Below are 20,702 nucleotides of genomic sequence, written 5' to 3' on the forward strand. Positions count from 1 at the left end.
GTTGGTTCCAGGTTCCATAGGCCATGACAATTGCAATGTGTTGAGGTGGTGCTACAGTGTGGTGCGGGTATAGGTGAAGGTGCAGTGTGGTGGCCTCGCGTCGAGGCTGGATAAATCGGGGGTGGTGTCTCGCGGCTTCCGGTGGATTTTACGGCGTGAGGGGCGGGCGCGGTGCCTCGCCCGGCGTTGACGATGGCTACTATCAACGTTGCTGCGTCCTGTCGTCACTCGTCGGTGGTCGTCATCGCCCATCGATCATCACCGATCGTCCACGCTGACGACGAACGTCCCGCGTGACGTCGACGAAGATTGTGATAGGGTGGCCTGCCACCTCTCCCCCAATCCCCCTCCCAGCAAGCTGGACCATGGCAGGTCGCTCGTTGATTTCTCTTGATCCGAGACTCGTTCACACCCGGGCTCGCCTGGCGATCGCTCCACCGATCCACCGAGTCGCTGCGTCTAGCGCCGATATTCCCCAAGCGTGTCTGCATTTATTCGATGCCAAAAAAAAAAATCGAGGGTAGCTGGCGGGAGCTAACGAAGGGAGGAAGCGACAGATTTATCGAGACGTTGTAGCGTAACTCGTCTGGCACGGGGGAAGACGTTAGAGCCTAAGACTCCACTTTAAATCGCGACAGGTCACAGACTGATGATGAGAATCAAAAATGTCGTCTCACCGTTTAAATAGGATACATGAATATCTTTTTGTTTTTATACGAACGAGGCTCCGCTGCTGTACGGTCAAGGGCGAGGGTAGCTCGTGCCCTTTCGCTCTCGAGAACTTCGCTAGCTTCTCGGAAGGGTCGCGGGTGAGTCGGTTGATTAATCGGAAGCCAAGTATCTCGCGATCTTGGGGTTAGTTAGATCGATCCAGGGAGGAGGGTGGAAACGAAGCATCTTCGCGAGGAGAACGTCACTTCCCTTTCGTTTCTATTATTCCAACTCGCGTGAGCTCGCGTGTGAACGAATCTGTCGTAGATGTATGAACACCGTTCTCTTCTCTTTCTCTTTATTTCTCTTTTTTTTTTGCCATCGAGCTAACTCATCAGTGTCGCCTGGCGTCACCGCGCGTACTACGTGAACGATCGAGTTCGGGTTTTGACCATTTGTCGTTCGCGGTCTTGCGAATATATTGCGGAATACTCGAACCAGGGGCGATATACAAGGGGGCACGAGCTCGCTGTGCTTTTCGCGCGGACAAAGGGGCATACATCACACGGGGAGAAACAGATGAGGGGGAAAAGGGAGAAACTGTTCGAGAAGGTTTAGATTGGATTTAGTTTCCCTTCTCCTTTTTTTTTTTAAAGATACGCTAGTTGGAATATTTTTATATGTTGACGTTATAGAAAGAATCTATGCCACGGAGAAGAATTTCTCTTCTTTTCTTTTTGTTCGAGGGGGGCGAAGAGGGAAATTATGAAACGAACAAAGGATACCTCGTTTTTTAAACGAAGAAGTGAAGCTTCGCGGCCGGCGGGCCGAGATATATATAAATATTAATGTGATTTAACGATATAATTCCACGGACCCGTGATTTTAAACGATTTTTAAATCGATGACTTCGTTGTTCGTATATCACGCTAAATGTTATGTAGTTTATATTAAGCTCGTTCGCTGCGCGGCGTCACACACAGACACACGTAACACAGGCATACTCATCCAGAAACGTTGCGGAACCTATGACAATCTTGTTCGAACCGACAAGAAACTATTTTTCCTTTAACTGCCAGGCATCACTCCATCTATCTATCTCTTCTCTCTCTCCCTCTCTCTCTCTCTTTTATGGAGCTGCCTCGAGGAGCCAAACGCTTTGCGATACTATTATTATAAAAGAGCAACAGCAAGTAGACAACAACAGGTCTGTTCATTGGTGGATGAAAATGGGGGAAACTGAGACGAGGAATGCGTCGTGCAATTACACTTTGTACAGAAGTATACATAGCGCGTACTTTAGTAGGTATTATTATTACTATCATTGTTATAGTCATCTCTAGCGACGCCTGCGCGGTCATCGTTAATTTCGATCGGCGAAGATCAGCTTCGAAACCGAACCGTTCGTTCGCTCGATGGATCACCGTTGATCGGCGCGCAAACGAGTGTCTCTGAACAGAGGAGAAAACGAAGAAAAGAAATACGGAAGCATGCTTTGGTCTCGTGCGCGCTTTAGTCCCTCGAAGCTTCCTCTTTCTACCGCTTGATCGTCATCAGTGAATCGCGCAGCTTCGCGTCGAGAACGTCGCGTGACAACTTCCGTTTCCATCGATCTAACGAGCAAAAAAAAACGAAAAATTAAAAAAAAAAACAAGCCACGAAACATCGCGAGAGAGGGCGTAGAAAATGGAAGGGAGCAATCGGCTAGGCGACGCGAGGCTCGCCATCGAGGGGCGGCGATTTGTCTCGCGGCATCTCGATGGGGGGTGGTCGATCGTTTGCGCCGAGTCTCTTTGTCACGGTGGTGAGTCGCGGCGGCGAATCGACATTTCCTTCTAAATAATAAAACTAGTGTTTAACGATCGTCCAATGGGGTGAGAGGATCGGGTGGTCGATCTTTCTCGCGACCCTTGTCGGTGAACTCAGCTGTTCGATATTACAAAAGAAAAGGTTCGTCGACCGCTTCCCGGTGCCGGTCGAACGTGTCAGACGCGTGCGGAACGGATGTAAAATGTAAGGGCAGGGGGATGAAGGGAATCGTCTCTCTCGTTCCCATTGGTCGAGCGCTGTGGCTACCGTGTAGCCGAAAACAGAATATTATCCATTACTCGCCGATCTGCCTGGCTCGTTGTGGCGTGTGAATGCGGATTCGTGCGCGTGTGAATCGTGTGTGTCGCGGGGAAGGGCGAGTGAGCCGACGACCGACGTGGATAAATACCTTAACGGCAAATTGAAAGATAAAGAAAAAAGAGAAGCAACAGAATGGGGATGGAATTGGGGAAGAAACAAAGAGAATCTGCAATCTTCCATTTCTCTTCTTTTCCTCTCTCTTCCCTTTGCTTCTTTTTTCTTCTATTCACGCTCGTCGACGCGCTCGGCCACTCTCGAGGGCGGATCGGAGTGACGAAAGGCACGGCATGCGCGAAACATACCGACTAAGTAACGAACGACCTTGTAAATATTAAAAGGCGACTAGGCGTAAGAAACTGTAAAACACCGCAATAGAGAACCACGCTACACGCTAACGGCATTACGCATGGCAGGATGAGAGGAAGAAAAGAAGGGAGACACTTATAAATATCGAGTTTTTAGGTGGCGAAGACAAAGGAGAATTGCAAGTGACTCGCGCCCTAACGATACACCATATACATATATAAATACTATACATATATACATAGATATATATATTATATATATATTATTGTATCAAGACGTACGGAGCAGTGCGTGTGCGCTTTCCGGCACAGATAGTTGGTATTTTGTGTACAAAAGAGATGACGACGAAGTAATGGCGATGACACGCGAGCCAGAGAGCAATTGTTGGATATTTTGTCGCCGCGCCGAGTCCAGTCTTGCGTATTATTGTAATTGCGTGGGAGCTGCGCATTGAAGAGATCATTGTCAGATTGGGCCTCTGTGTCTGTCGACCGATCGTACCGAGGCCCGTTCTCCGCCGCGATATCGAGCAAACCGAAGGTGCATCCCTTTCAGAAGAGTCGACCTCGATGAAACTTTCCAACGCACTCTTCTCTCCCCCGTGCAATTTCGGTTTGCTCTACCCTCGTATTCCTTGCGTTGGCGAGCTCTAATGGTAACGGGAAGCCGGAAGAATCGCTGCATTAACGACGGTGATCTTCATTAATTAATTGTCGCGTGCTCGGTGCGATGGCGGACGGCCCAAGAGGTCCGCGGCACGGCGGATTCCCAAGGGTTCGGAAAACAATTTTTATCTCTGCCAATTTTTTAAGAAAAGCGCTGAAATTTCGCGAGCGTGCGGGGGAACGAATGGGAAATCGGTTAGGGGACAGTTTTGGATCGATGGTGCGGCCGGGTTCTCTCAGGTAATCGTATTCCGAGCGCGATAGCGATGCGGCGCCACTCGAGCGAATGCGTGGCGAGTAGTGTCATCACCGGGCTCAAACAGGTAAAAAAAATAATGTTTCCTATCGCGAAGACTGGAGGCCACGTTACAGTGTCCAGCAGACTTGTCCAATCGAGACTAACACGTCTTTCGTTGCTGCAAGAAAAAAACAAAGTTGACTCCAATCTACAAAAGATCTGTATCGCATTATCTCTCTACGCCGTTCGGCTTCTCCCCGAAACATTTTCCAATGAAATTCTAATTTCCGAAATGTAACCTCGGCAAGAAATACCCGCGAAGGTCGCTCCACGTCGTAGGAACGAGTCCACGAGTCACTGTGCAGCCAACAAAAGTTACCATCGATGAGGATTGAACGGATTTGCACGCGATTCGTGGAACGCGGAGGATCGAGGCGCGCGGTATAGCGCACGGCGAAAGGTCGGGCTGTAAAAAGAAAATTGTCGCTGGCCGTGCAAACGGACGAATTCTACTTGTATCATAATATCTTACGGTAATAGTGCTATTATAAACGGTAACGACAGTAACAACAATAAGGTAAAACTCGTAATTTAAGGGAGCGCAGAGGGGTCGCGGCGCCGATTAATCGCGGCGACGGGGAGAAAGGTTTTTCACGGCACTTTCAGTCGCTGATCCTGCTATTTTCCCAGGGAAAAGGGGTCGGCGGATCTCGAAGGATCCACGGCGCCCTCCTTTGTCGAGCGAAAAGCAATCCGAACGAAATAGTCGCGGAAATGAGAGAAGCGACGTGAGATCGGTGTCTGCAACTGGCCAGAAAGATTTTTACCAAAACGACTCCGCGAGTCGCGGAGCGCAGGTTGATGAGACGTAATTACGAAATTTCGTTCTGTTTTTGTAAACGAAGTCGTCGAGGACCCTTGTCGGCGGAGGAGCAGGCGAGTCGGCTCCGTTGGTAGGATGTAAGAATTTTGGGGAAACGAGCGCGATTCGCGAGCGATCGCCGCTCGGTCCACGCGAAGCTTGCCGTGCGCGTGCTCCTTTCATCGTGCTCGTTCGTTGTCGATCGCGTAAGTCTGTATATTTCCTTTTCTTATCGAGGTACCCTTTTAATTGCACGGCATTTCGCTCCGGGGTTTTACGCGCAAACGTTTCTCCACGACTCTTTATTTATTGTGTCATCCTCGAGGAACATCGATACCTCAACAGGCTTTGCTGCCACGATTTTGCATCTTGTTTCTTTTTATCGGCTCGGACAAGGGGAAACAGTGGACTCAGTGATCGCTCGCAGACGCGTCGCTTGGCACGTGATTCGACGGGACGCGTTGTATTATATATAATATCGAAATCGAGAAACCCTCTAAGTGTAAGAATAATAATGTATATATATATAATTATTATACCATAAACTTCGATCGATTGCGCTCCATTGGGGGCGAACGAGCTCTCCCTCCCTCGTCTAAGAGCGAAGGAAAAAGAAGGAAGAAGAGAATGAAATTTAAAACGCATGAAGACGAACGAAAACGAAGCAACACAGATCCGAGATTCAGAGGAGAACGAACGCTGCTTCTCGTATTGGTTTCAAAAGATGAAAAAAAAAAGAAAGAGAAAACGTGAAAGAAAAGGTAAAAAGACGCTGCGTTTTTCGATCCACATCCGTTCGGTTTCTTTTGTTGTTAGTTTGTACGCACTACGATTTATCGCAATTTACTGTATTATCGATGAAATACTGTAACAAAAATACTGTTAACTATTCTTAAAGAAATTAAAAACTTTTGTAAACTGAGACTCAACGGTGTACAGAGAGAAATCTTTCCTCGATGTGCCTCGTCTAACAAACAAGCTCTGGATTTCCAATTTCTCTTGCCTAAACTGCTTCTGAAATAATTTCTGTTACTTGGACACTAAAATTGAGACTTATCGATCTTAAAGCTGAAAGGGTGCCATTTTATTGCAGTTTCGATCAAGTTGGATCGTCGAGCAAAGTCACTTTAGGGAAGAGGGAGAGGATAGTTCGAATCATCGCTCCAAATCATTCGAAGTTTGCAACGGGATAAATCTATTGATCAGGGCAGAAATTTTACTAATTAGGCGGAACATTGACCGTGTGCTCGAGAAGGCTGTCGTCTCTCATAGGGCTGTCAAAATTCGTAAACTCCCTGTTCACCCTTTCGTGCTCTCTTGCAGGGGTTCGTCCCAACAGTCGAAATGGCGCCTCCTACGGAAATGAAAGAGTAAAACTTTTAATTTCATGTTTATGAACCCGTTGAAACGTCCGAATAGTAAGTCTTGTGGTACCTTCTTCGTGACGTAGCTCTGGACATCGTGGCCGAGGTAGAAAGCGATTCTCTGCAACCCCAGAAGAGACTTGAGCCTCACGCATGGGTCCGGTTGCAGCAGCCTCATAAGTAGATCCTCAGCAGCAGCAGAAATCTGCTCGTGTGGAGGGATAGTCCCAGGTGGCGCGAAGTCGGTTCTCCTGTTTTCTGGCAGAAGATCACTGGACGCACCTGCCGGGTACTGCAACAAGTCAGAAACAACGTAATTACAGAGACGTCACTTCTCGCTGAGACACGAGGCTGCGATTAACGCGATGCAGATGAACCCTTTCAAGCCCAAGTTTTATAATAATCTCTAGCCGAGCTCGTGAGTAATCAACGGATTTCCGAAGTGGCCTCCCTTAAAGAGAAAAGTCCATTTGCAAAAATCGAATATACTTGTTCTTTCGCAAAGAATTACACCTTTCACGATTGCGACGAGCCATGCTGAATAGTATGTACAAATCTGCCTACTAAATCCTTCCAATAAAAATAACAATACAAACGCTATCATAGGTTGCCAAAAATTTAGTACGTCAGTAGCATTATTTTGGCATGTATAACAACATATAACAATACCTTACAAGCCTTAAATAGTAGTTCGGCAGCCTGGCGCCTGGCAAAAGGCAACGCGCCAAACGTCATCGAATTGCTGCGCGCCTAGCAGTAGGTAGTGTACCGACAACGATCGAAAGGTAAGCATCTGGGAGAGGGGCAGCGCATCGAACTACTTCATCGATGGCTCCCCAAACCATAGCCACGTCCGGCTAATTGTCGATCGCCAGGCGCCAGGCTCCTTACAATGTCCCTTCGATATGTTATCGGATGTCACCCTTCGACAGCTTCCTTCCATAGCGTCAATCGCTCTTCATAGACGTCCCTGCTATTTATAATGTCGTTATGTCTTTATCACGTTGTATAATAGGTTCGCCATATAGGTATATAATTTTCCCGCAGATCCTACGATTTCTACATTATTTTGACACAGTAAATCATTCCACTGCTATTCCCCGCAACTTCTCTTGCCATTGCACGATTCTTGCACCTGCAAGAGAGATAGAATTTCGCGCTGCACCTACAAGAGAAGCTGTGGGGCGAAATTTCAGGGTTTATACTACTAACTACTTACCATAACTAAACTAAAGTTTCAATTCTAACCGCTAGTAGGATCGCGATGGAATTCCACTCTGAATTGATAAGGGGGCTCCAGAGACCCCAATCCGTATGACAAAAATTTACATTGGATATAAAGGTCTGCTCTATGCATCGTCTGTGGTTTTAACTTGTACTGTTGCGTAATATGTACGTAATGTGTAAGTAGAGCGATTATTAATCGTGTGTATTTCTGCTTTACAGGTAAGGAATTTTTACATAAGAGGCGTTAAATGCGATCGCCGGCTGAATTTTGGACTGTGTTCAAGGACATGAAAATTACACGAGATGTGGCTTTATCTGAATTACGAATTACATTTGTAAGATTTCGTTGTATCGCATTTCACTTATTTCAATAAAATCCAGCTAATAATGAATTAATGAGTCTTTCTTCAACTATTCTCCAACCATCGTTCAAGTCTTCTGCGCTCTGTTTAAAATATTTCTGTTACACAGTCGCTTTCCAAAAGTATTGACTTAGAGAAATGCGTTCAAAGTACACCTTTCAAATCACCATCGATCCCTCTGCGCCTCTACATTGAATGAAATTGGATTTTAATGATTTTGTGCCACCTCTTTCGCAGTCAATTATTACAAAGCTATTACAAAGCTCCAATCTTTGGGCGGTCTGAAAATTTTGGCTGGATTTTGGCCAACGTATCAGGAGAACATGAGGTGGAAAGAGGTGGCACAAAGGTCTGAAAATTTTGGCTGGATTTCGGCCAACGTATCAGGAGAACATGAGGTGGAAAGAGGTGGCACTAAGTAACGTCTTCGGAGAGAGAATCGAGGATGTCTTCGAAGCTGAAATTCAGAATACCTCTTTTCGCTTCATGTTCTCCTGATACCTGGGCCAAAATCTGGCAAAAATTTTCAGAATGCACAAAATTGGGCTATGTACTAGGAGAACATGATGTCGAAAGAGGTGGCACTAAGTAACGTCTTCGGAGAGAGAATTGAGGATGCCTTCGAAGCTGAAATTCAGAATACCTCTTTTCGCTTCATGTTCTCCTGATACCTGGGCCAAAATCTGGCAAAAATTTTCAGAATGCACAAAATTGGGCTTTGTAACAGGAGAACATGATGTCGAAAGAGATGGCACAAAGTAACGTCTCCGGAGAGAGAATCGAGGATGCCTTCGCAGTTGAAATTCAGAATACCTCTTTTCGCTTCATGTTCTCCTGATACCTGGGCCAAAATCTGGCAAAAATTTTCAGAATGCACAAAATTGGGCTATGTACTAGGAGAACATGATGTCGAAAGAGGTGGCACTAAGTAACGTCTTCGGAGAGAGAATCGAGGATGCCTTCGAAGCTGAAATTCAGAATACCTCTTTTCGCTTCATGTTCTCCTGATACCTGGGCCAAAATCTGGCAAAAATTTTCAGAATGCACAAAATTGGGCTATGTACTAGGAGAACATGATGTCGAAAGAGGTGGCACTAAGTAACGTCTTCGGAGAGAGAATCGAGGATGCCTTCGAAGCTGAAATTCAGAATACCTCTTTTCGCTTCATGTTCTCCTGATACCTGGGCCAAAATCTGGCAAAAATTTTCAGAATGCACAAAATTGGGCTATGTACTAGGAGAACATGAGGTGGAAAGAGGTGGCACAAAGGTCTGAAAATTTTGGCTGGATTTCGGCGAACGTATCAGGAGAACATGAGGTGGAAAGAGGTGGCACAAAGTAACGTCTATTAAATACTATTTCTGGGATGGAGAAGCATTCATGTAGAAGCATTCACTGCGAACAAGAGCAGGGCCTCTCGAAGGCATTTCAAAAGCTCTGCGTCTCTGCGTTAAGCAGTCCTCCTTTACTGTGTCCATTTCGAAAGACGAATTCTCAAGAGAAACACCATTCGTATTTGAAATTGCAGATCTGGAATTTGGTGGGAATATGTACAAGGTGTTTCTGAATAATAATATAGTTCTTTTCAAGTTTTTCCCACTTTATTTCCATAGAAGGCCCTTACGGTGTTACAATAGAGTATAAAATATATAATTTCAGTTTGTCGATTATATAAAATTACTATTTTCTTATCTTCATTTGGCCCACACGAAGTTCCTGTCCATGGAGAAATATCCCTAAGTTTCACCTGTAACAAGAAGAAAGCTATTTTTAGTAACCTGACTTGTATATTATAAAAAATACGACAAATGTTACAGAATAATTTCATGTAAACCGTATAAAGAATTAAATTATCTTCCCAATTAACCTTTATTTCATATAGAATACATTTAAACGCTGTCCAATTCTACTACCCCATTAGTAAAGTACACAGAAAACGTATAAAATTTACAACAGGTAAAAAGAATTAGGTTAGGTAAGTTATTTAAATGATATCACTTATTGGAAGATAAACTGAACTTATCGAGAGGTACTATTACATTGCAAAAGTTACTAGATACACATTAGAATCAGTTTAGTTAGTCACATGCATTCTACGCTTCTATTCTAACCTCCTTCTTCTACTATATACTTCCATTAAATTGTGTAATTTTTCAAAGAACTACGACTCTTTTCGACCTAAATATAATAATTTCTTATGCAGACTGTCCAAATAAAAGAAATCATACTCAGTTTTCTTCGAAATTCTAAATAAAACGCGCAAAGCATTTGAAGAAAAATTTGCGTATAGCCCGAGTCGTCGATGTGAACTAAAGTTAGCGGGCAGTTAACACTATATTTAACGCGCTTCAAGCTATTATACTCAAGACTACAACTGTTTTCGACTTAAAAACTATATACTTATTATATAGTTTTTAAGTACTTATACGTAGACTCCAAACAAAAGAACTGTATCTACTGACTTTTCCTCGAATTCTAAACAAAACCACACAAAAACATTAAAGGAAAATTAACGTAGCTCCCCATTTTTTATATCTCGACTCGTCGAGTCGAACTTCACTTCAGTGAGCGACCAATTAACACTTCGTTTAATGCTTAGTTGTTAGCTAAATAAACTTAGCGAGTGGTAATTACTGCATTCCAAAAATGAATAAATATACTTACCTAGTTCATGCTGTTGATCCAGATCGATTCCCATTTCCGTTTTTCGTAGCGTTTTCACCACGTTTAGTATCAATTCCAGCCGCCAGTTGGTTTGCGATCGAATTCCAGTATGAATTGATAACGTTGCATGCGACACGGAAATGGTAAGGGGGCTCCAGAGGCCCCCGAGCGTGTGATACGAAATTACATTGGATGATAGGTCTATCCTATACTTCGTCGATGATGTTAGGTCTATCCTGTACCGCGTCTGTGGTTGTAGTCCACGCTTACCGCTCTCCAGGGACGTGCAAGTACATTGGTAAGGGTCAACGGCCACACACGACCCTCAACCTATTCGCTCGCTCGTATCCCTGAGGCGTGTATGCCGCGACCTCGCGCACGATCGTTTCTCCATACACGCGGATTTCTTTGTGCTATCCACCTATTCGTCACCCATTCTATACCTGGCGGCCAATCGGTCCATCATTTTATTCCCCGTGTCCCACAGATCACGCGCCTTTCGACGCGTCGCGAGATGCGCTTGGCGGGGAAAACGGGAAGGATGAATGAAAATTGAACTGCAGTCGAGTGCTCTTGGCCAGCGTATCGCGGTGGCTGTTGTGGTATCGATAATATTTAAGATAGTGCATACGTACATAAATTAGAATTACACCATCGCATACGCTGGGCCCCACAGGCCCATATCTCCGAATCTAGAAATGCCTGGATATTTTAAGAATCAAATTTTTAGACTGCGCGTGATCTTGCACTGAATCCTTATCAACAAAAATATTTTACAACAAAATGAAATATTGGTTAATGCCTGTTTAACACTACGAGTCATCGTTATCTAAATCTTTTACAATATTACGAGGACTATTCACTTGGGCCTATCAGGCCCCACGCGTGCATTGTAGAGTCAATAGCCTAGATACTTGATAATCTATAAGATACTAATTGATCTCTGTCGCACTCAGTGGCGCAGTCAGGAAAAAATCTTGAGGAGGGCCGAGTTGAAGGGATAAAAAATTTTTTAATGCATATTCAATACAATTCTTTAGGTGATTTTTTATCGTATGAAAGTGATTCTGCCAATTAAACTGACGGAAAATAATTTAAATCGGACTACTTTGAACGAAACGGGCTTTCAATTCTGCAAATCAATTTTATGTGTAACACCGTTAATAATTACAGTTGAAATTATGTCAGGTTTGGTATCTTTCCATTTCTCCTTCCTACACTCCCGGACCTCTCTATCTTTCATTATTGCTACGCTCAGCGAGGCTCTGACGCTCCACACAGCTCTCGTGCTGTATTCCTTCAAGACTTCTCGATAGAAAGAGAGAACTCTGTGGCAACAGCGCGGCAGAGACAGAGAGAACAGAATATGTGGCAGCTATGCGTTAAAAGTTCGTCTACACAGAGTGCCTGGAGATGTCACCTATGTACAAGTTCTTTTTATCGACCGCAGTAGTTTCATCTGTCTGTTTACAAGGGACGTTTCGATCGATTCGGACCATAACAAAAATGAGACGGCAGCCTTAATCTATGAAATCCAGTTCTCTTTTCTTTTCACAAAATCCCTTCTTTGAGGGGTGCCAGGGCCCCTTGCCCCCCTTTGTGTGCGCCACAGGTCTCACTAATTTAAGATATTGCATCAGTACATGACCGCTCAAGTAAAATTGTCAAACCATCTACGAAATTATGCGAATTCACTTTCCTAGAGAAATAAAAACATCGCGAACAGCGCGTCTTACCTATAACAACTTCTAAATAGAATTCTTCGACCGCCTGATTAATCCCTATCATTGGCACGTACAGCTAAAGCATCTGAAACCATAAATATCCATCACGATTCCCGATGCCTCGCTCCACGAACAGGTTCCCCCGTGAAGTGTAATTAACGCCGACAAGGATCTCCATCGATAATCGCGACAGCAAGTTCCTAAATCGTTGTTTACAGGCGCCGAGAGAGGAGGCGGGAGTAGTGGCAAAGAAGGACGCAAAAGATTGCTCACCGTCGCCAAAGAGATATTCCAATTCGATCTTGCCGAGAACCTTGACCGAGAATAACGGTACAGAACGATCATTATTACGAGATCGTAGATAGCCCGGGTGTTTTTAATCGGCTTGCCTATCTCGCCGAAGAGTCCGATGATCAACGAAACGGTCTCACCTCGCTTGAACTGCGAAATCGGGTCGATATATGATGTAACTCTTCATTAAATAATTAGAGCCACAGTAGGAAAAGTATGCTATTTGTGTTTGTGCAAAAATAAAATCACCCATGCGACAGATAATGGTCCCTACAGCGCTGCAAAGTGTATATTTGCAATCTGCAAACATCGATATTTCATTAACAAATAATAAGAATTTAGTCTGACTAGGCTTACATTAAGAAATTAATTTTTTTTTTTATATAAAATCGTCAATTTATGCAGGTTCCACTCGCGAATCAATCACTTCCCTTTCCTTTCTGTTTGAATCTCGCAACGGGGATCCTAGCAAACACTTTGACCCCAAGTAGCCTTGCCATCCATGTCATTTATGGGACTATTTAAAATCTCTAAAATACCCAGGCGCACACGTTCTCCGGGAGCTGTCCATAAAATACCGAAGGGCTATCCGGTTAACGAATAACTGAATGAATAATGCGGCTTGGGTTTGCGGGCCAAACTCCTAAGTGGCCGTGAATTTCCGGGGGAAAATTCATGATGTAACTCTCCGGCGTTCCTCAATGCGAGCGAAGAAAATCTCGCGGCGGACCATTACTTCCGCGAAGTACCGCGCCTTCACGGCCACTTGGAGGCGTCAGTCTTCGTCTTCCCCGAAGCGATCTCGAGACGCGAAAAATCTGCCGGCCGTTGAACCCGTCGGCGTTTCTCGAAACCACCTTTTTTTTCTCCCCCTCCCTCTCGTCTACGAAAACGCAAAGAGGGAAAAAAGGCAACCGGCTACCGGTCTAGAACGGTCCGCCAGACACGAATGTGCCCGCGCCACGTGAACTCCGCTGGCTAGGCCAGCTAATTGCTGAGCAAACCGAAGCTTCCGATGAATTCAGCGACGTGGACACGTTCGTTAGCATCGCGCAGGCTTCCTCTCTCGACATTTCGCCGCTAAAGGGCCTCGCTTCCAGCCTATCTCGCCGTCTGCAATCTCCTTTCCCTCTGTGCGCGACGTCCGAGCCAGTGAGTAGCCTTTCGGGTCGCTTCTGCGCGAAAGAAGATTCATAGTGTCGGGGCCTAAGTTTTACAGGGGTTTAAAGCTCGCGGTGGCTGCCATTAGCGAATTCGAGACGTTTATAGACGCGGTCCTTGAGGGGATAATTGATCAGACACGTTCTCTTTTATGGCGATGTCGTAAAGGGGAGTTTAGTGCCCGGAGGATTTACTGGCCTGTGTATTCTTTTAGGATTCTAAAGGGTGCTAGAAGGGAGACGCGGAGGGGATTTAACAAGTGTTTTATACTTGCCAAAGTGCAGCCTTCGCTCTCTGAACCCTTTTTCTGTATCAAATAACTTGCAGAAGTCGAGAAAGCTCGTGATATGATATGGGGGGAATATATAAGGCAACGAAGGAATTCTAGATCCCTTTAGTCCTTTGTCAGTGGAACCAACTGTGGGAATCTTTCTCTACGGGAAACGCGTGGCTTCTGGGCTGCCGCGTACAAAAATATTGCCCTGTTTCCTACGCGCACTAGCCAAGTTCGTTCGTTAACCTGAGCGATAGTGCTCCCTTCGGAGCGAGATCTGCCGCGTTTATGGTTAGCAAGTTAGCATCCAGCGAACACCGTATCTAGAATCACCGTGGAAACTCTCCTTGTCCCTACCTCTAGTCCTCGGAGTTTTCTGCTCGGCTGCCTTCGTGGGCGGAATTTTCACAGACGGCCTTCGATGTTGCGTGAGAATCCTCGCAATTTAGAAGACCCGAGAGCAGTATTAATTGAGACATCTTTCTCTGTCAATGTAGGCGTTTACATTGTTTCGTCGCGGCTGAGAAAGCAACGCGTGGATCAGGCTTCCCTCGTCTTTTGGAAGACGTTGCTTTTGGCGAGGGGTCCTCCGCCAGCGCAATCAAATCTGAACCGATGGGATCGTCGATTTATTGCAGCCAGCGTTTGTCTGGAACCTGCACACGCGTCCACGCTACGCGCAACGATGCGTCGAATACGCGACGAGCGGATGTCACGAAACGAAGAGGAAACCCGAAGATAGACTGAGCACGTGTCGTATGTCTGCAATCGCAATGATCTCGTATTTTCGCGCGTACGATTTCCCACATCTATTCACGCTGGCATCGCCCATCGACGAACGACCGTAAAACAATCCACCAGTGGTCCATTCTGGATTTAATCTTGGGTCAGCCGAGTCGAAGGGATTCAAATATTTTTAATGCAAATTCAAGAAAATGCATTAGGTGATCATGGAAACTTATTTAAAGAAAAATCCAGTTTTCTTTTCTCTGTATTAATCCAATCACGACCAATCAGCACGTTCTGTTCTTCATTTCTTCGAAGAGAATCTTGCGCAAATATGGAGGTAATATTCGTCACCGCAAACGTGTCTGAGAATTTTAAAAGGGAACATTCTGAATATAAAAATTCTAATTTTAATGAAAGCTCGTGCGAATGTAGAGCACATTGGAGCGTGCAAGTAGCAATCTTTGTTTTTGTGGAAATTCACAGTGGAGGGTTGCAAGCAGCCCTTAAAGTGGTCGCGTCTTTTCGTTTCTGTAATTTTGCGAATGCCGAGAAAGATTTTAAGAATGTCTCGCGAGCGATCGTTTCAGGCAAAGTTCACTGGTATCCCGATACGCAATAGAACGTGTAAATGAATATTGCGAACCGGTTTGGTCGAACGATGTCAAGAACGCGTACAATTACATCTTGTAAATTAATACTAAAACATTGGCTGGGCGATCGAAGAAAGAGCCGAATGGATCGATTATTTCGATAACGGTGATACGACGGCTATAATCGTCAAGCTCGCGGCCCTGTTTATCAGAGCGCGATCTCGCGAGCGATTCCCCTGTCGCTGAAGGGCAGGGAGATTTTGTAAAATCGGAGAGTCGAGAGATAAAAGGGTGCTCCGAAGGTGTCCGCGGTCGATATTACGGTGCAAAGACTCGTTCCACGCGAGGTGCATCGACCAGGGGGCCGGTTCTATTCCCAGCACGATGACGGCGTTCTCACGACAGAAACTGCAAATAGAAGCTAGTGATTACGAGTCCATCATCGGCATCAGCGCGCCGGAGATGGAGTCCTTGCCAGGAATTCCCGCGCCGCGGCATTTCTTCTCGGTCAAAGGATAAAAGAAAGCAGAAAACCACCCACCAGCGCCGGGAACGCGCGTCTATGCGCTGATACTGCGGCGAACACCTACTAAAGCGTTTTTTCATTACATTTCTCTGGCAATAATACTCATATAAGAATGACGATTGAATTCAATTAAATATTCCGTCAGGTGTGCTGAATTTTATTATCTTCTGTTCCTTGAACTCGAGTTTCAGTTTTTATAGGTAAGGTGAATGTCCCAATTTCTGCTCATGTCCCCATTTCTGATCATTTCGTATTTTTCTTGTTATTATATGCGTTACGTTTGTACTATAGTTGCGACAAAATAATTCTAAATTATTTAAACATTTACGCGAGTGTTGCACGAGCTTGGGGCTAATCAAAGTGCAGCATAAGCAGTGAAAAACTTTTAAAATGAGAGATACATGATTTTTCGACCGTACTTTAGCTGGTTGTGGTAAGGAACAGGGTCACTATTGGTATTCGATAATTGGGCAGAAAATAGTTTTTGCAGTAGAAGTTCTTATTTAATAATAAAAACAGATACCGTATTATGCTCTGGATGTAGATTTTGTATTATTTTTAATTATTTTAAGTAGAAAATAGGTGATTCGGTTTAGGGTCAAGTGAATCACCGTCTTGTCCGAATTTCTACTCACCAAAATTTTAGCAACATAGCATCACAATTCAATATATGCTGTAACCTCTATTTCTGTTCGAAGGCATATAATTTTTTGTTTATCATTATTTTATGCTCTACTGTTGTGTTATGAAACATCTCCATAAAAGATGTAACTTATTTTAACCTGAAAAGGCAATACATTATGTGAGCAGAAATTGGTACAAATGGTGAGTAGAAATACGTACATCGCTATTTTTCGTGAGCAGAAATACGGACATTTAAATCATTATATTTAATTCCAAGTTACTAGTAGTTAAACATCTTGAAATATCTTTCTTAAATAGTTTTCGACTGGTTGATTTATTATTAAAGAATTAATCAATTACTCTGCAAATTTTCATCACAAACAATTTTTTTCACACCTTCTTTATGACGAGTTACCTCTCAAATGAACAGGAATTGGGACATTCGCGTTACGGCTCCACCTGCAGCATTATAAGAATCCAATGAAATTCAGTATCGCTTCAAGCTCGCAGAATACACGGAGATCCTCGTAAGCGAAAGAAGGTACGTGTCTCCTAGTAAAGAGAGTTACACGCGGGGATTCTGAATGTTGACAATGGCGAATACGAAGCCGGCAAAAGGAAGGCAAAAGCGGAGAGCCAGCGACAAGGGCTGAAGCATCTTCTTCGACGTCTCTGGAGAAGGAATGTCGGCGAAGATCGAGAGAGAGGCAGAAAAAGAAACCAGCGAAAAATGCAGAACAGAAGCGCGGAGGGAAAGGAAGAAAGGCGTGGAAAGATGAAGAAGGACCGGTCGCGTAGTTAGCACACGGCAGACATTAACTTCCCATTAACCGTCGGCCATTAAAGGAGCCGGGAGTAGGTGCGCTGGCGCCAGGAATAATCGGCACCGGGTGTTAGGCGCCCTGTGCAATCCGCATGCGACTATCCAAGGCTATTTATAAACCTGCCCCGATGCTGCGGGCAAACTCGCCGCGAATAAACCCGCGATAAAATCCCCTTTCCGCGGCGCTCGCCGATAAAGGGTTGCGCGTTCCTTCGCTGGTACATGCATAGAGCTTGTCCTTGACTATCGCCGACCGCGAAAGGTGGCTCGAAAAGGATTCGACACTCCTGAGAGCTGATTTAGAAACTGGTCCTTTCATAGAAATCAAGCCCGATAACTGATTTCTACTGGGTAGAATATTAATACATAATCGAGGGGTGGGTTTTGGATGAATCGCATGGCTGCGCAATCTCTTATCAATTATACGCGTTGCTATTGCGCTACACGACGGCTGCGCTAGTCCCTGTTAGCCTCCACTGACCTTCCCAAGACACTTCCTTAGGTACCTAATCGCGGCTCGTTAGCTGGCGTCCTCGTAGGAGGATAGAGGCAAGTGCATCCGACGCTCGAGGCCGCCGAGGACAGTAATTTCGCTTGGGAATCGATAAATCAAGGGGAAGAGGGGGGCGCGCGATGCACGTTGGCCATCAACCCGCAGAAAACCGTGATATCCCTCCTCGGCTCGTTGGTGGCCAACATTCACACGCGATACCAGAACTCACGTACCGCGGATAACGATCTAAGATCTATAAATAGTGCGGCGACCGGTGAGGCGCGCTCTCGGGCTCTCTTTGTACGCCAGAAGAAGAGGCCGAAGGAACTCGCGCGGTAATTACGTGGAAAAAGAAACGAAGATAGCGGTTACGGCTTGGTGGCCTCAGCCTCGCGGTACCAATCCCTGAAGAAATGTAACGAGGTACCAGTCCACTAACACACCTCCGTCCTAGCTAATATTTAGGATCTATAAATAGCCCCGGGTACCCCGAAGAAGAAGAGGAACGCCGACTTGTCCTTGCCGGACTGGTATCCGAGAGCACGTCCCACGTGAAATCCTATTTGCTCCGTTTGTGGAAGGTGAATTATGCAATTATGCCCGGCGAACCACCTTTTCTCGTGTTATTGCGGGGAAACCAGGGCCGCCGAGGGGTGCTTGGGAGGGGGGAGTAAGTTTTCTGCTAATTGAAATACCTTCGCTGTCTCGAGCACCGAGCGGGAAGGGTGAGCCGAAGCCTCCAGGTCTATAAGCCAAGCTCTACACTCTCCTTCGACCAGATGCGTCACAACTCGCAGGGGATTCAAGAGAGCTTGTCTACGACTACGAAAGAGCGATTACAATGAAACCATCGCTACTCCTGTCGCGAGGAATGCCGTGGAACGGACCCTCGAGGCTCGCAGGAATCCAGGGGAGGCCAAGCCAAGGGTTCGTCGACCAGCGGAGTAAGCAAATCCGTCGTCCCCGAGGTATCTACTAGGCTAACAATCTCGAAAATCTGTAGCATGGAATCTCATCGGGAGATATCATCGCGTTCCAGAGTAAACGAGGCGTGCATCGTGGCTTGAGTTACAATCGCGCGAGCCAGCACGCGAGTGGACGAGCGCAAGCACACTTGGGCCCCAGGTAATGCCCAACATCTATAAATAGACCTGTCGAGGGTGCAGGAGGCATCCCGAAGGGGAGGTGCACGCGAGGAGGTGTCTTTCCCTCCCGGCAGCGTGGATATAAAAAGAGAAGGATCGACTGGTTCAGCTCGGATGCCTTCCTCGGGCATAGGCGCCAGAACATTGCGAGGTGTCGGTTTTTTGGTGGCCAGCTAGAGCCGCGGCGTGCTCGACGGAGCTGGCGCTGGCCCCACGGACAACTTAATTCTATATAATTACGGGATAAACGGGCGCTGACTTTGTTCGGGAGCGTTAACGCGATCCCAGGAATTCCAGTGATGCGAAGAGACGCTAGGGACTCTAGTAATATCACCTATGAATCGCGCGTTATCCAATGCCAACGGAATAATAATGGTAGCATGAGAATCATTCATCGTACCGTGTGTCACAAGACTGTCTCTTAAAAGACGAGATCTTTGCCAAGCTCTGTCTAACGTCTTCTTCCAAAGTTAGGTGCTCGCGCAGAAGACTATCCATCGGTCCAAGTCAACGTTACACATTTTACGTCCAGGGTGCAGTTTTAAGCTCCACTTGATGTTAGTCGCGAAAGTGTTCGTGCAGCAAAATATTCATCGCGATAAGTACAATCGTGCTACGCCACTGGATCAGAGCCCCCTTTGCAGTGGATACAGGTAGGCTAGCTTCTGTTCTCTCGTCCTCCAAAAAGGAAGTAGCGTAACGAGATGGCGTTCCGAACATCCTACGGAGATGCACCGCGGTGGATCTTTGATGCGCTGCTGTATCGCGGGATTGGTAACCGCGCTCGATTTTTACGCAGCGGAACGGGGGAACATGGGGCGAACGCGGAGGGAAAGAGTCAACGGAGATCTGGTTTACCTTGCGAAGGTTTTCTTGCGTCCTGGAGACGCTACCCCCGACAGCCATCCTGCCGACTATCGCGCAGGAGAGCCGGTGCTCGGTGGCAGCTTTTTGCCCAGAACAACAAGATCCATGAAGCACCGCGCTAAACATAGCGAAGCGTACGAGACTCGTCCGCGAATCCGGTGGAAGAAAGGGTTTCGAAATTGAAGGAACTCTATGCAACTCGCTGGAAGTACAACCAACTATCTTAAGGGGTTAATACAAAACTAGCTCGCTTGTTGTATAGAGAAATGTGCAATGTTCCTATAAATATAAAGGTCAACATAGTCCAATAAATAGTTAAGGAGTAAAAGTAAACGGAGAAGCCATTTCTTTCCTTTCAACCTCGAACCTCCTATCCCATCCAGCCAGAATGAATACCCAATGCGATCTTCCCCAAAGCATTTCACTAGAAACCAAGTAGACTCAACGTGTACCCTTTCATTCCCCCCTCGTTCCGTGAGTAATGGTCAGATTAGAGCCCGGCTATCACGTGCTTGGACCCCGAAACAAGGATCGGATGGTCTCGTAAAGCCCGACTGGAACACAGGCCCCGTCGAGTCTATAAAGGAAGAAGATACGGCAGCAGTAAAGCGTCCCTCCCCGCGCAGCCCGCGGGAATGGCCATTTTGGTTACGTTAACGGCCCTGGGCAGAGAAAGGTGACGATAGTTACGCACGTCCGATGCACTTTCGGTGGATGCACCTCGGGTGTTCGTCACGCGCCTTCGTCCTTCGGCTTTTCGTCCCGCTCGCGATCTTCCACGGTGGCTGCCGATCTATTTATATCGAGGATGGCTGTATCGGGCGTAAAAACGTTCGGGTAGGTTGTAGAAGAGCGGCGGAGGAAACCTTGCGCTTCTCGCGCCGATGGAGCATCACGGGGCGACCATTAGCGGTTCGTGGAAACGCGGATGGACGGAAGAGGAGGGAATTGCTGAGTAGATTGGCGACAATAGAATCCCTACGATC

The 20,702-nt window shown here is 46.0% G+C and overlaps 2 protein-coding genes and 1 long non-coding RNA gene across 20 annotated transcripts in view; 2 read left to right on the forward strand and 1 right to left on the reverse strand.

The window, feature by feature from the left end:
* Window positions 1–5,776, forward strand: part of LOC143372619 (phosphatase and actin regulator 2) — a 222,010-nt gene extending 216,234 nt beyond the window's left edge. For all 15 annotated transcript variants that reach the window (XM_076819008.1, XM_076819009.1, XM_076819011.1 and 12 more), the window contains one exon: window positions 12–5,776. In XM_076819008.1, coding sequence (XP_076675123.1) covers window positions 12–27 — 16 coding nt within the window. In that variant the 3' untranslated portion in view covers window positions 28–5,776. The remainder of the gene's footprint in view (window positions 1–11) is intronic.
* The window catches only part of S6kl (ribosomal protein S6 kinase like), a 58,112-nt gene continuing 40,401 nt past the window's right edge, over window positions 2,992–20,702 (reverse strand). For all 4 annotated transcript variants that reach the window (XM_076819041.1, XM_076819040.1, XM_076819039.1 and 1 more), the window contains 2 exons: window positions 6,287–6,508; window positions 2,992–6,206 (listed from right to left, as the gene is read on the reverse strand). In XM_076819041.1, the coding sequence (XP_076675156.1) occupies window positions 6,072–6,206; window positions 6,287–6,508 (357 nt within the window). In that variant the 3' untranslated portion in view covers window positions 2,992–6,071. The remainder of the gene's footprint in view (window positions 6,207–6,286; window positions 6,509–20,702) is intronic.
* On the forward strand, window positions 6,873–12,585 carry LOC143372642 (uncharacterized). Its single transcript, XR_013086322.1, has 3 exons — window positions 6,873–7,558; window positions 7,663–7,778; window positions 12,412–12,585. It is a non-coding gene; the product is annotated as an uncharacterized LOC143372642 (long non-coding RNA).

The sequence above is a fragment of the Andrena cerasifolii genome, chromosome 8, assembly GCF_050908995.1.
Source record: "Andrena cerasifolii isolate SP2316 chromosome 8, iyAndCera1_principal, whole genome shotgun sequence".
Lineage (NCBI taxonomy): Eukaryota > Metazoa > Arthropoda > Insecta > Hymenoptera > Andrenidae > Andrena > Andrena cerasifolii.